General features: G+C 36.1%; 1 protein-coding gene across 2 annotated transcripts in view; it reads right to left on the reverse strand.

The window, feature by feature from the left end:
- LOC145259720 (uncharacterized) overlaps window positions 1-15,487 on the reverse strand; it is a 116,322-nt gene that overhangs the window by 15,139 nt on the left and 85,696 nt on the right. For both annotated transcript variants that reach the window (XM_080117405.1, XM_080117407.1), the window contains 2 exons: window positions 7,026-7,214; window positions 5,989-6,098 (listed from right to left, as the gene is read on the reverse strand). In XM_080117405.1, the coding sequence (XP_079973531.1) occupies window positions 5,989-6,098; window positions 7,026-7,214 (299 nt within the window). The remainder of the gene's footprint in view (window positions 1-5,988; window positions 6,099-7,025; window positions 7,215-15,487) is intronic.

A 15,487-nucleotide genomic window follows, 5' to 3' on the forward strand; every position in this document is an offset into this window, starting at 1 on the left:
TATTTATTTGTTTGTTTAACTATTATTATTTTATTTTTATTTAATATTTTTTGATGCCATTATTCATTTAGGTACGCATTTACCAGGAAAGAACAGATTACTAGTTCGTTATCCTTCTTACTAAAACGTAATTGTTATTTCTAGTATTTATCCATACTACCTGCTCAAATTACTATTTTGGTTCTCCTGACACTTGTGTCTCCCAATTTTTAGCCTGCTAAAATTTTAATAACGTGATTGTGGTCAAGCAGCAATAAAATAAACCATTCATGTAATTGTCGCTTGTTTGGATTTAGCTGAATACGCTTTGCGGGTGTTTTGTAATTATTTTGTAGTTTCACGTAACAATTTAATAAATTAATAAACAAACAAACAAAAAAAGAAACCTTGAATTTATATATATATATATATATATATATATATATTCAAGGTTTCTTTTTTTTTTTGTTTGTTTATTAATTTATTAAATTGTTACGTATATAGGGAGTTTATTATATATATTCTTGGTGGTGTGGAATTGACCGAGCGAGCTGAAGGACTGTTTGAATAAATGCACAAGGATTTAAATTTGTAATTATTAAAAAAATCCTGTTTAATTTGCGGAGGATGCTGTGTTTTACGTTTGTTCTAAAAGTGGAATGGAAATTTAAATTTTGCTGCATTTTTAATCTTTAATTTTTTTATTGTGTTCCCCAAAAACGAAAGTAATCAAAAGTGTAACATTCAACAGTCGTCCTTATATATATATATAAACTGTGTCAATCGCTTTATTGCAGATTAGTAAAATATCAATATTTCACTAAACATACGTCATACAAAAATGAAAATGGTATCATTTCAAGGTTTGTTATTTCCAAAAATTTTATTCAAATGCATGCGATATTCACGAAGTTATGACATTTTATTTATTATCAAGTAATTTATGCTGTCCATCGCTTTATTGCAGGTCTTGTAAAATGCCAAAAAAGGGGCGATTAACGGTTATTGAAAAGGAAATTATTGTTGTTGGACTCGCAGAAGGATTGTTCAAAGATTTAGCTATGGAACTGGAAAGGGATTCAAGAACTTTGGCTTCATTTGTGAACAACCCCAACACCAAAAAGGATAAGGGCGCTAGGAGAAACCTTTTACATCGTGATATTCGGAAAATTCGTAGAGAAGTCAAATGAAACCCAAGCAACACCAGTGATTCCATTTTTGCAAGAGCTGAAATCACTCCAACATCCAGACAGGCCTGATGTAATGTGTTGAATGAGATGGCAAGGAACATCAAAACTATTCCAAGGCCTCCATTGAGCAAACAACATAGGGAAAAACGAAATGCTTAGGCACAGAATTACATAAAAATGGATTTCCAACGTGTCCTATTTACAGATGAGACCCATGCTACTCTTGATGGTCCAGATGGATGGATCAAAGTTTGGAACTCAACGAAACTCCAACCCCTTAGAGTTCATCGCAAACGAGGAAGTGGAGTCATCATGTTTTGGGCGGGAATCATTAGGAATAAGTTGGTTGTACTATTCAGAATTCCAGAGTAAAACTTATCAGCAATGCGTACGCAGCTTTTTTGGATGAATATTTGTCATCATGTCTAGATGACCTACCATTGCCATGTCGCTTTCAGATGATTTTTATGCGTGACAATGCATCATCCCATTCTGTTAGGGTGACTGCAGCCTTTCTTGAATCTATGGGCTTCTTTGGAGAAATTTTCATGACCTGACCACTGTGTTCTCCAGACCTTAACCCCATTGAATATTTCTGGTCAATATTAAAAAGAGGAGGAGGAGCAATTTACTTCAAAGGATGTCTTGTGGAGAACATAGTTGATATTGCTAGAGCCGTAACTCCTTTTTGAGATCAAATAATTTACTTCCGAGAGACAAAAAGTTGTTTTAAGTTATCTAAAAAATGATGGATATGTCGATAAATAAAGTGATGGACAGTGGAAATTCCTTGATAAAGAATAAAATGTCATAACTGTGGATATCGCAGGAATTTGAATAAAATTTTGGGAAATAACTAACCTTAAAGCAGTCGTTTGATGAAATAATTTTCATTTTGTTGTGATGTATATTTAGTGAAATATTGATATTTTACTAATCTGCAACATACATACATATATATATATATATATATACATACACACACACACACAAAGCGAAAGATTTATTTTCGTTCTAAAAATGAAATTCTATAAACAAAAACGAAATAATTTTAGTTGTAAACAAAAACGTCAATTTGGTAGACCCTTGTGATATTTTTTGTTCAACTCACCGATCACATATGAAACGTTGACTTTTCTATGTTTTCGTGTATGCATACGACAAATAAACACCCCCAACTCCCCTTTTTAAGAAGGTCTTTCTGAATAGACACCTCCAACCTCCCCATGTTAAGAACGGCTTTCTGAATAGGCATCTCCAACCTTGTTAGCATACTCCAAAACCTATAAAAGATGACATGTCGAATGTGAACGCTGAGTTGGATGTAATGTAAAAATGTACCGAATGTAAAACGGAACAAAACGTAAATTTCCTTTCAATTTTTAAAACAACCATAAGACAGAGCATTCTCCGCAAACAGTAAATATAATAATATGTTGGTTGTTGCAATATTTGGGACCTATTAATGGGGTATGATCCCACACAGTCGGACGATTCTATTTATAAAGGATGCTGCTGAGAACTGACGAATCAAATTAATTAACGTTCTGCTACCAACCAATCAGAAACCAGAATTGCTTCATAAATATTAAACCTTTTCTGGAGCAATTTCACATGTTCTTTTCCCGGGTCTCGACACGGTAAGAATATTTTGTTCTGTGGAACTGTCTACTACAAACAAGTCACCTCCCAGGACTTGTGTGTAACAGCGAACCATCTGAAACTGTTCTGAAACTCAAAATGGCTTACACTTCTAGATTGGTTTTCGGGCCAAAGCTGTAAGCGTAGTATCTGTTCCAATGCTGCATGTTCATAAGACAAGCACACACACACATTTATCATTTATTAATTTTTTTGTTGCATTAACTGCAATACTTTGTTTCAATAAATTCACATATCACCGTAATAAAAATAAAATCTAAATATCTAAAAAGAAAAAAAAAAAAAAAACAATGAAGTTTTTTCGTTTCATTGTGATATCTAAAAAAAAAACAAAAAAAAAACAAAAAGAAAAAAAAATGTAACCAAGCAATGACGCGTTAATGAATTGAGGTCAATCTATATCTGTTATGTTGTTGTAATCTCTGTCTTTCTCTCTCTCTGCCGATACAATAGGGATCAGAAATGTAAAAAGGGAGGTGGGTGATGTATAATTAAACGGAACGTATGTAAATCTAAATATTCCCAGAAAAAAAAAAAAAAGGAAAGAACAAAGCAAACTTTTGGACTGCGATAGTTGGCTATAATGTAAATATATGCATGTATGGGTAATGGCTGACATTGAGATGCGTAGTGTTCGTTAAGTAAAGGGAGTGTAATAATTCCAATAATCCATGAATATCGGAATGGGTAGTGTCAGCCAATCACAATGTGAAGATCAAGTCTGTGGAGACATTAGTATTTTTAGTATAGAAAAAGGGAAGTCTAATGCTATATGTAATAGGGAATAGATCAATTACTTAGGAAGGGGTTTAAATTTAAGTCCCCTGTGAGTATAAATACGCGGTGTAAGTGGGTGATGATGGCAGTACTTGGCAATTAGAGGGTGAAATGGAAACTACTTCCTCTGTAGGTTATAATGATGATGATGATGGCTCTCCAAGGATTAAATTTAATGTTTTAATATTATAAATCGATGTGATTAAAACTTTGCTCTATAGTTCAATAAGGTAATGGCTAATAGTGTAAACCTAAAAAATTTGCATGTGCCATTTGTTGTTGTAAATCTACGGTATTTTGGTCCAGAGGAGAAAAATTGTGTCTCTTTCATTATATATAGGGATATACTAATGATTTGAAGTGTTGGCTTAATCTATTGTGGCCAATTCTGTATGACAAACTGACTTTTCTCCCTTGTTTTAACTTTTACTCTTTAAAATGTGAAAATGCCAATGAAAACATCTTTTGTTTAAAAAAATAAATAAATATTAAAAAAAACTAAAATAATAAAAAAAATTCTAGCAGCTCTTCTACCCAATTATTTTTTGTAATTTTTGTAATTCTTACTTATTTTGACACGTGTATTAATTTTTTTTTGCATACTGTTATGGTCCTGGATATGACTTTAAACTACATCCAATGGTGAGGTCCCAGCTTGCAGGCTTTGGGGAGTCTGGAGCTAACCTTTAATTGCCATTGCTCCCAGGTCCACTCTGACCTGTTAGGGTCCCGATTATGGGTTAAATAGAAACTGACTTGAAAAAAACAAATATATTCTATCAAAAAAAAATAAATTGTTCTTCAAAATCACTGGATTCTGCATTAAATAACCTGAAAAGGGTTGATATGCCGTAAAACAAAAACAAACAAAGCATACTGTTATGCTTATCTTCATGGTTGTTGTTTCACTATGTTTTTGCCAACTCATCCCTTTTTTTTTTTTTTTAACATGGAGTTCACCACTTATCAAGGCCCAATGGCCACTCGGGGATAAGGGTTATTGTGTGTACAGTAATTAAAGGGATAGTGTAGCAATAGTATTGGAGAATTGGTAAGGTGTCATTACTTAGGGGGGCGGTTCATCAGGAATTTGTTTGTGTTGGACTTGAAGACATCCAGGTTGAAGTCGGGAGGGAAACAGGCAAGCGGAACAGCGTTCCTCAGGCGTGCAGTTCTAAGAAAGAAGCTTTGCTCATGGAATCTACGTTTTGATTTAGGCACAGATAAGGAGTGGGGAAAATTATTGACGGTGGTTTCAGCTAGTCGGGTGTTTTTTGAAAAAGATTGGCAAGGGGGGACCAGAGAATGGAGCTCAGACGAGCACTTGCCATGGGAATAACGACAGGCTCGCAACGTCTCTTCTGTGGGAAAGAGGTTGCAGGGTAGAGAAAAGGGCATCCCCCACCAAGCCACAAAGTCTATTTTGAGGTAGCTTTTTGATAAAGGGAAGTAACTCATCCCTTGGCCTCCTTCAGGTGATTAACCGCGATGGAATAGAAATACAGAGTAATTACTGCCTTCCCTAGTTGTTGTCTCACCATGTTTGGGCCAACTAATCCTCTGGTAGGATTGAAACTGCTATCTTCAAACAATGCTCACCTAGAAGTGTAGAGACTCAACATCTCTATCCACTGCACCACAGGCCCCAACATATCGTAAAACAACAACAATGAAGAGGAGGATAACAGTTTGCAAAAAGAATGAATGCACAAATTATGAAACCTCATCTGAAAGGACCCCCCCCCCCCCAAATGTGATTACATGATTGTGTTTTTACTTAAAACACATTTTTAAAAAATTTTTGATATCTAATTATGTGTTGCGGGGCCGAATGTCTGTGGTAAGTGGCTGCTGCTACTGCTGGGCTTGGCTGCTGTCTGGGAAGGTAGACTAACCTATTCTGTAGTGGTTAGGCTGCTGGTTGAGCTGCTGGGGGGGGGGCGACCCTCACTGCCTGACGAGCTGGGCTGATCTCTAGCTGCTGCGGCTGCATTGGGTTAGGCCACTGATGGGCCCAACCTCGCTTGGCGATCTAGATACAACTGACTGCGTGTTGAAGTGGACGTAGTTGTAGACAAAGTGTCTGGTTGTTGTTTTCGTTTTTGATTTGTGTTTTTTGTGCTTTAACGTACTGTAGAGAGTCATCTATTTGAGGTTTATATTCATGTATCATATCAAATTGAAGCTGAGAAAGTGTTGAATATTATTCTAGCAAGAATTGTTCTATTACAGTGTCCAGCGGGATAATTATTCATGTCGAAGTACTTGTCGAAGAGTCGTCGGCTATGATGTTTATGTTTGGAATTGGGATCTTTTTTGATGAGCAGTTTCTTTTGGTTGAAACCGCGACAAATAAAAAAGCAAAGAAAGATAAACTTACCAAATTCCAATTACCTCTGGGTGAGGGAGTATTAATCACTTCTTCATACGGTGGCGGTGCGTCTAGTTCTCCTTCAAGTGTAAGGTTCATACTGAAGTGGTTGTGGAGATCTAATTAAGATTAATTACAAAAAAGAAATCATTGAAAATTATAATAATCAACAAAAACGAATGGGAGAAATTGGAATCAACAGAAAGACTAAGATGATACAATAGGCATCAATAATGAAAAAAAAAGCTTAAGTGTTAAGGAAAATCCCCGAACTCTATAACCCAACCAACGTAAACTGTAAAAAACGAAACCAATCACATAGGCGTTACAAATAGAGATAAAACAAAAACCTGAAAACTCCCTGTTCAAACTCCTCGGCTTAACATTCACAGGCAAAATGAATTGGAACAAATACATTGAAGACATTGCTTAGGCTGCTGCAAAGAAGGTGGGCTCCTTCTACCATGCTAGAAAACTACTTGCATCTGACAGTATCCTGTATCTTTATAAAGCCACCATTTTCTCATGTATGGAGCATTATTGCCACATCTGGGTTGGTGCATATGCCACTAGTCTCGCTCTTGAACAGATTTCAAAAATAAGTTTCCAACCTAACAGACCCCACACTATCAACTGAACTCCAACGTCTGTCCCATCACTGCAATGTTGCATCCCTATACCTGTGTTACAAATACTTTAATGGAATGTGCTCTGACAAACTCATAGCACTGTTGTCCTCTTCAATGTAATACCCCCCTCCTGACTAATAATAAGTAGCAAAATCCTGCCCCCTTCAATGCGGAGGTCCAGAAAGCCTTTTATCCTTATAGTTTCTTCCCATGAACAACTAAACTTTAGACCCCCACCCCCCACAATTTCCTGCTTCCCTGACTAACATATGGAAATTTAAATGTTAGGCAAATAGACATCTCGCTGCTCAACTCCCTACATAATGCTCATGTAGACATGGTCCCAAACAGTAGCCCCTTAGGCTCAAGTGGAAATATGCCTTGCTTGGCATGAATAATGGTAAAACGTTTGCTTACATTGCTGGGAGAAATTTCCTCTGAATGACGCTGACCTTCTTTGTCTTTGAACAGCTGATCCTCGAGATATCTTTCGAAATCTTCGCACAAAGATGAAGAACAAACAGAGGATGATTAAGATGAAGATCGTAATCACAACAGGGATGATGATACTCACGCTCCAGTTGGACGGATTACTTTTGGTAACTCCTGAAAAATTTAAAGCAGAAACTTCAACATTTAAATCAAAAACCGGGGTTGCTGTGAAGAAGGTGGGCTCTCTCTACCATGCTAGAAAATTACTTACGCCTGAGAGTATCTTACACCTCTATAAGGCCACCATTCACCCATGTTGTCACATTTATGCTGGTGCATCTGCCACTAGTTCCTCACTCCTGAACAGGTCTCAAAAGAGAGATGCCAACCTAATAGGTCCTGAAGTGTCAGCTGTTCCATTGACGAAATTTTGCATCCCTCTGCTTATTTTACAAGCATTTTAACGGTGGACGAACTACAAGCCCTTGTACCCTATTGATGTAAATACCCCCGACAACCCAAAAAACAGCAAAATACACAGAGATCCCCAGATGCTAGAAAGCCTTCTAATAGTTTCTTCCCTAGGACTACTAAACTTTGGAATTCCCTTCCTGATTCCTGCTTCCCTGACTGTACTGACATGCAGAAGTTCAAGTGTAATGTAAACAGACATCTTGCTGCTCAACTCCCTACATAGTATCCCTGCAAATTATGTTTCAGATAGTACCCCTTACATCAAAGTGGCACTGTGCCTTGTTTGGGGTTAAAAAAAAAAAAAAAAAAAAAAAAAAAAAAGAACAGATATACGTTTTCAATTTCTCACACCTCAACTCATGCCATGGAGTATTGTTGGCACATTTGTACAGATCTACTGACCATTTGTCTTCCTCTTTGATAGGGCTCACACAGACTACCAATCTCTAGCACCCAAAGAGCCCCAAATCTATTACAGGGTTTGTCCAGATTTTCTCTGTCCATTTTCAAAGTTTTTCAAGGACTTCTCCAGACAAAAGTCAAGTTTTTAAAAACAAAATTTGAGGTTTGTTTTAAAATCCACATCGATTCGAAAAAGTAGTTAAAACTCACATATACAAAAATGTATAAATGTTACTATAGTAACAAACAAATGTTACTCCTATAAATTTTGTGTTTTTGTGTATTGATATTCATATTAAAAACCCTTTTTTCTGTTTATTTAAAAAGAAAATACAACTTTCTTATATATGGGTCATGGAATTGCATTTATCTGCAAAAGATCTAGCTAATTTGCATATTCTTTTAAACATTCATTTTAATTAATTCCTTATTAGTTTTTCGGTTTTCTTATGGGATAATCATCTTCAGTAAACTATTACGTGTAATTATATTCATGCAGATATTCTACATGATTTATACTTGTGTAATATTTGTGTAAAAAGGTTATAGTAAACACAAACCTCTTTCTATATATATTTATGTATGCATATATATAAATATTTATTTAAAAAATGTTGCCTACCAAACTCCTGTGTCAGTTTTTGGTTTACAAACATGAAACTTAATATATAAGGTATTCGAACCCATGCAAAACTTTATATTTGTGTTTTAGACAGGGAAAAAGTGTGAAAATCAAAGAAATGGAATTTGCCAGGTGAAGGTCAAACGACGGCATTACGAAAATGCGTGCATAACATAATAGCTATTGGTTCAGGTTTTCATTTTTAGTCTTGCAAACATGTCTTCATAGCTCAGGCATTAACATCAAAGGAAAAATAAATCGTAAGCTAAACGTTTTGGTTTTCAGTGGTGGTGCACAAGTCATTGTTTAAAAACTCTAATTGGATCCAATATAATATAATAATAAATACAAAATCTGCATTAATCAAAATATCATATTTAAGTTTATTTTACGACCGGGCAATGTGGGGGGGGGGGGCTGCTGGTAAAGCTATAAAGCTACCCCTTCCCCTGACGAATTCTACTCTAATAACTTATTTCCTCAAACGCTTTGCCTTTGGAATTCCTTTCAGCTCCCCGTTTCCCAACAGTACAAACATACAGAAATTTAAATGTAGTGTTAACAAACATCTCATTGCAACACCCCACTAAGCAGGTTTGTATAAATATGGCACCTTACTTCGCAGTATAACCACTTATGTTTTGGTGACAACAAACTAGCAGATGAACAGAGCCACTTATAGAACTGTGTGGACAGGTCTAAAAATGGTATTTCAAACTTAAGTGTTGCAGAACATTTGTCAGTTAAGGCAGCTATGGGCAGATATGATTATGCAGAACCTGAATAGAACAGTGAAAATGTCTTATTCCTGCCATAAAAGAGTGTTTTTACCTGCCATGAAAAATTAAATGTTGAAATCATAGGTTTGGATCAAAGTCACAACCTCGGAGTGTACCTGAGGTATTTGAATGATCCCACATTTCTGATCTCAGAAAATTTAGGTCATGTGATTTTTTTTCTTCAGTAGGGTAATTTAAAAAAAATCTACAATATAAATCTCAGTTGTCTGTTTAAATGTATGTATGTATGTATGTATGTATGTTTGTATATCTGCGTAAAACATTCGACAGAGGCGATGGATTTTACGAGATCAGTATCTTTTTTGAAGTTCGACCCTTCGGATTACAAATATAAAAAAATTGGCTAAAAACATTAATTCCTTCACTCTTAACTGGGCACTTTTCTACAGGGAGGGGGCGCTTTTTTTGCCAATATTTTCAAAAGTCATCCTCTCTTTTTGATTGACTAGCCTTAACTTAAATCTTTGCCACTTCTGGTGTGGTGATGCACACAATGGCAAACACGGCACTTTTTTTTTTCACATTTTTCTCCTCCTTCGCGGTACGGGTTCGAGCCTGCCTGCCTACTACCACTATTTTTTCTGTTTTGCTCAACACACACCTCTAAACACCCGGGCAACGCCGGACTAGTAAATAAATAAATGAATAAAAATAATGTAACTTTGTCTGAAATTACCAGGCGCTATTTTATCAATTCATTTATTCAAGTGGTGTCTTGCTTATTACATGCATTGACAGCTATGGCTCTCCATCTACCTCTCTACCTCGAGGTATTCATGAATTCATTGTTGCTCATCATTTTTCATGTTGCTCAGGTTGTGCCATTATATCTCAGTGCCACGGTTGCTAACACTCTACAGCATAGCTGGGTGGTGATTTGGCCATAAGCGTAGAGATAAAAAGAAATGCAATCCCAGAATTCCCTTTCTAGATCGACCCTTTTTTCGGCCGGACGACATGGGGTAAGCACACGTTTCTGTCTCTCCGTGAACGAGAGGGAGCACCCCCTTTCCATCAGCACTAGTTAAGACTATGTAGCTCAGTCTAATAATTTTTAAAGTTTAAGTATTAATTGGTTTTGATCCTTTTTGTAAAACATTGTAAAATATTGTACTATATTTTTGTATAGAAATAAAATAGTTAAGATTTCTCATATTACGATTGTGTCGTGTTGTGTGTTTTATTGAATCTGCCATGAATGCCTTCATCAAACAACAAAATGGTCCGGAGGATGAAGAAGAAAATTCCAACCAGAATGCCACCAGTGTGAAGAGGTCATCTTGAGAAAATAAAGGAGCCTTACCCACATCCAACATCTCCGGTATGATTTTCTTCTTGATATATAGACCCTAATGACTGGCCATCTTTACGAGACCACTTCTAAGACAATTAGTGTAACACGTGAAGCCAGTCACATGCCAGTGACCGGCTGATCGTGTTATAGTTCCTCGCTGCTGAAAGATTGTCTACACTCAGTGTTTCTTTTTCCGAACTGTTCAACTTTGGAATTCATTTTCTGCTTCCTGTTTCCCTGATGGTTCAGACTGTTATAACATGTTTCTTGCTGTCGTCCATATTGCTATCTTTTACCCACAATATCCCAGCAAACCAATCTGTTCTATTCCGCTTTTTCTGTAGACATGGTCCATGAAGCTCATTTGTCTTTTTCGTACTGTTCTTATTAGAGACCTTTCTGTGTTTGCCATTTCTAATACCTCTTTATTAGTTTTCTTTTCTGTCTAGCAGGTCTTCAAAATTCTCCTCAGGAAGCAAGTTTTATCAACACAAAGTGGAATGATAAAAGTGTCACCCCCCCCCCAAAAAAAAACAACACCACACCTTTATTTTAAAACTTTTTATTGAAAAAAAATCAATTCTAGTAACTTTATTATGTAGTAGAGCTGACATCTATTCAATGTAGCCACCTTCAGCCTCAATCACCGCCTTGATGATACAGGTTCGGAACTGGGAGTATGCCTTTTCCACAAGCGCTGACGGGAGCTGGGCAAATACTTGATGGATGGCGACGATCAGGTTGCCTCAAATCCAAAGTCGATTTGAACATCAACACCAAAGTGTACCTGGATGTGCTGAAGAGTGTGGTGATCCCTTGGTGCAATTAGGTTTGGTTTGGTTTTGATTTTGGCTTAACGGCATATCAACCCTTTTCAGGTTATTCAATGCCAAACTCAGGATTAAAAAAAAAAAAAAAAATTATGTATTCAAAGAACTTTATGACGTCGAGTATCAATCAATTCTGTATAGTTCAATAGTTTTGTTTGTTTTAATATCTAACGATCTTTTTTTTTTTTTTAAGTTTTATATATCCTCATATATTCATTCATAAGGTTTAGTTGGGTTGATTCAGAGAATGATTTATATTTTTGTAAAGATCCTTGTTACTCTTAAAAAGGATAATATTTCCTCTAGACAGTTGTTTTCGAAAAGTTTCTTCATGCTGTTGTGTTTGAGATATTGTTTTCTATCTTTATCTAGAGCTCTACATTCCACAAAAAGATGTTTAATGGTGCAAGTTTTCTGGCAGAATGGGCATTGTGGTTGTTGTTCTTGTTTTAGAATGAAGGAGTGTGTGAGTTTTGTATGGCCAATATGTATTCTAGTTATAACGACTTGTTCTTTTCTGGATTTGGGGAGAGTTTGTCTCCATTTTTCCAGTATGGGTTTGATTTGGTATAATTTGTTATTTGTGTTGTTATTCCATTGTCGTTGCCATTTTGCATGAATTAATTGATTAATTTTGGGTTTGAAGTCAGTATATGGTATGTTTATTGTATCTGGTTTTAAGTTTAGAGCTGATTTGGCCGCTAAGTCGGCTCTTTCATTTCCTCTTATCCCAATGTGACTTGGGATCCAACATATAAATATTTCTTTGTGTTCGGATAATGAATCAATTCTATTTGTTAGTTTGATGATTAGTGGGGTTTCAAGTTTTTTGTTATTCAGAGATGTCAAAACGGAAAGTGAATCTGCAAAAATTAGGAATTTCCTATGTTCATCTTTTTCTATAATGCTGAGTGCGAGGTCGATGGCACATATTTCGGCAGTAAAAATAGAGCTTTCTGTTGGAAGAGCTTTTTTAAGAGTTTTTTCATTCGACACTGCAGCACATGCCACTCTATTATGGTCTTTAGAGCCATCGGTTAAAATAGGTAGATGGTCTGGATATTTTAGGAGAATATCATAGGCTTTTTTGTGGTAGATATTAGGGTGGGATTTCGCTTTTGGGAGTTCATTCAAGTTTAAGATTACTTTTGGTTTTTTAAGTATCCAAGGTGGGGTTTTAGGTAGTATATGTTCTTGGATATTTCCTACAGTCATTTCTGATTCCTGCAGTATTGCTTTCATTCTAAGACTAAAGGGCTTTATGGCCTTTCTTTTTGCTTCAAATGCCTCTTTATATCTCGGATTGAATGTAGCTTCATATGCTGGATTATTTCGTTGTGCTTTTAATTTAGTGTAATATTGTGCACCCAGTTTTTGACTCCTTATATTTATAAGGATTTCGTTGGCCTCTGCATGGAGGCTTTCAACTGGTGATGTTCTAAAAGCACCGAGAGCTAACCTCAGTCCTCCATGGCAGATTGGGTCTAAAATCTTTAGGTAGGACTTTCTGGCTGATCGGTATATAAAACTACCATAGTCGAGTTTTGATCTTATCAAAGTCCTATATAATTTCATTAGTGTTTCTTGATCGGCTCCCCATTCTGTATGGGCTATTACCCGTAGTAGTTGCAGTCTTTTGTTGCAACTATTTCTTAGATTCTTCAGGTGGGGGATGAATGACAGTTTTTTGTCAAATATAAGGCCCAGGAATTTGTGTTCTTCTACGGTGGGGATTATTGTTCTTCCAAGCTTCAATGTAGGATCATTATGAAGTTTTCTCATGTGGCAGAAATGAACGCATTTGGTTTTTGATTGGGAAAATTTATATCCATTTTCCATTGCCCATTTGTCTAATTTATTTAAGCAGTGTTGGAGTTTGCGTTCGATGGTGCATATATACTTTGATCTGCAGAACACCAGTAGGTCATCTACATATAAAGATCCCTCAACACCAGGGTCCAAACATTTCACTATGCTGTTCATTTTAATATTGAACAGTGTCACAGATAAAATGCTACCTTGAGGTACTCCTTCCTCTTGATTTGTGGTGTCTGAGTAAGTAGTTCCAATGCGGACTCTAAACTTTCGGTCAGATAAAAATCCTTTTATAAACTGTGGGAGTCTGCCTTTTAGTTCAAATTCGTGCAAGTCTCTCATAATTCCATATTTCCACGTAGTGTCGTAGGCCTTCTCCAGATCAAAAAATACTGCTGATAGGTGCTCATTTCTAATAAAGGCTTCCCTTATGGCTGTTTCCAATCTAACCAAGTGATCTGTTGTGCTTCTCTTATTACGGAATCCACATTGTAGGTTGGAGATAAGGTTGTTGGTTTCTAGGTACCAAACCAATCTATCATTTATCATTCTCTCCATTATTTTGCACAAGCAGCTAGTCAGTGAGATTGGTCTGTAGTTTTGTGGACTCGAATGGTCTTTTCCTGGTTTTGGTATTGCTATTATTGTGGTTTGCCTCCACGAGTCAGGAAATTCACCTTCTGTCCATAATTTGTTGTAAATTTTTAGTAGCAACTTCAATGATTCCAAAGGGAGTTGTCGCAGGAATTCGTAATGGATTTCATCAGGTCCTACGGCTGTGTTGTGGGATCTTTTAATAGAATCTTCTAATTCAGTTAATGTAAGTAGTTTATTATAATCTTCTAGGTTTTTTGATTTAAAGTTTAGTTTGTATTGTTCGATATTTTGTTTAATTGTTATAAATTTAAAGTTATGGTTTTGGTTAGATGAGTTTTGAGAAAAAGTTTCGGCTAGTAGGTCTGCTATATTCTTTTCATCGGTTACTCTGATGTTGTTTTTAAGCAGGTGTTTAATTGGTGTTGATTGATGTTTACCTGAAATTTTTCTAATCATCTCCCATACTACTCTCGGTTCTGTAGAGGAATTTAGTTTATTGACATACTTTTCCCAACTCTCTTTTTTAGCTGCTTTTATTACCCTACGAGCTTTAGCTCTATTTAATTTGTATTCTATCAAATTTGAAGTTGTGGGTTGTTTCTGAAATTTCTTCAGTGCAATTTTTCGCAATTTGATGGATTCCCGACATTTATTGTCAAACCAGGGTCTGTTGTACCGATTAGATGCTGAAGTTTTAGGGATGCATTCATTTGCAATTTCTACTAGTGTTTCTGTAAAAAATTCTACAGTGTTGTTTGTCTCTGAATCATTCAACTTATGTCGACATTTTTCTTTGTATAATTGCCAGTTGGCCTTATTTAGCTTCCATCTGGGAAGTTTTTCGCTGTTGAATTCTGGAATTTCTATCACTAATGGAAAATGGTCACTGCAGCAAGTGTCATCATATACTTTCCAGGTTAAGTCCATATATAGTGATGGATCACACAAGCTAAGGTGAATGGCTGAATGGTTTCCACCAGTTGGGTTGATGTGTGTAGGTGTTCCATCGTTGAGGAAGCATATATCGTTTTCATTGATAAATTCTTCCAACGTTTTGCCCTTTTTATTGGTGTCTTTACATCCCCATAGTATGTTATGACTATTGAAATCTCCTAATAGGGCGAAAGGTTTGGGTAATTGATCAATCAATTTTTTAATCTCGTTTTTATCTATGTCATCGTTTGGAGGTATATATAGTGAACATACTGTCATTGGTTTATGTAGTGTGGCATTAATAGCAATTGCTTGGATATTGGTTGTTATGCTTATTTTGCTATGGGGTATATCGTTTCTGATTAGAATTGTTACTCCTCCAGAGGCCCTGCCCCCAAAGTTATGGGTGAAATTAAAAATTTCATATTGCTTAATATTAATTTTGTCTCCTGGTTTCAGAAAAGTTTCTTGAAGACACACCACTGCAGGGCGCTCCTGCGCTAGTAGCAGAAGCAGTTCATTCATGTTTGTTTTTAAACCGCGACAGTTCCACTGGATTATTTTTTGTTTTTTGTTAGTCATTGGTATCAGATCTTCGGTCTTCTATGTCCATTTCTTCAAATCTGTTTTGTGTAGAGATTCTTGGTCTGGAACTTGAGCATGATCTGTCTAGTTTTGTT

The sequence above is a fragment of the Euprymna scolopes genome, chromosome 35 (assembly GCF_053919585.1).
Source record: "Euprymna scolopes isolate OS-2025 chromosome 35, ASM5391958v1, whole genome shotgun sequence".
NCBI lineage: Eukaryota > Metazoa > Mollusca > Cephalopoda > Sepiida > Sepiolidae > Euprymna > Euprymna scolopes.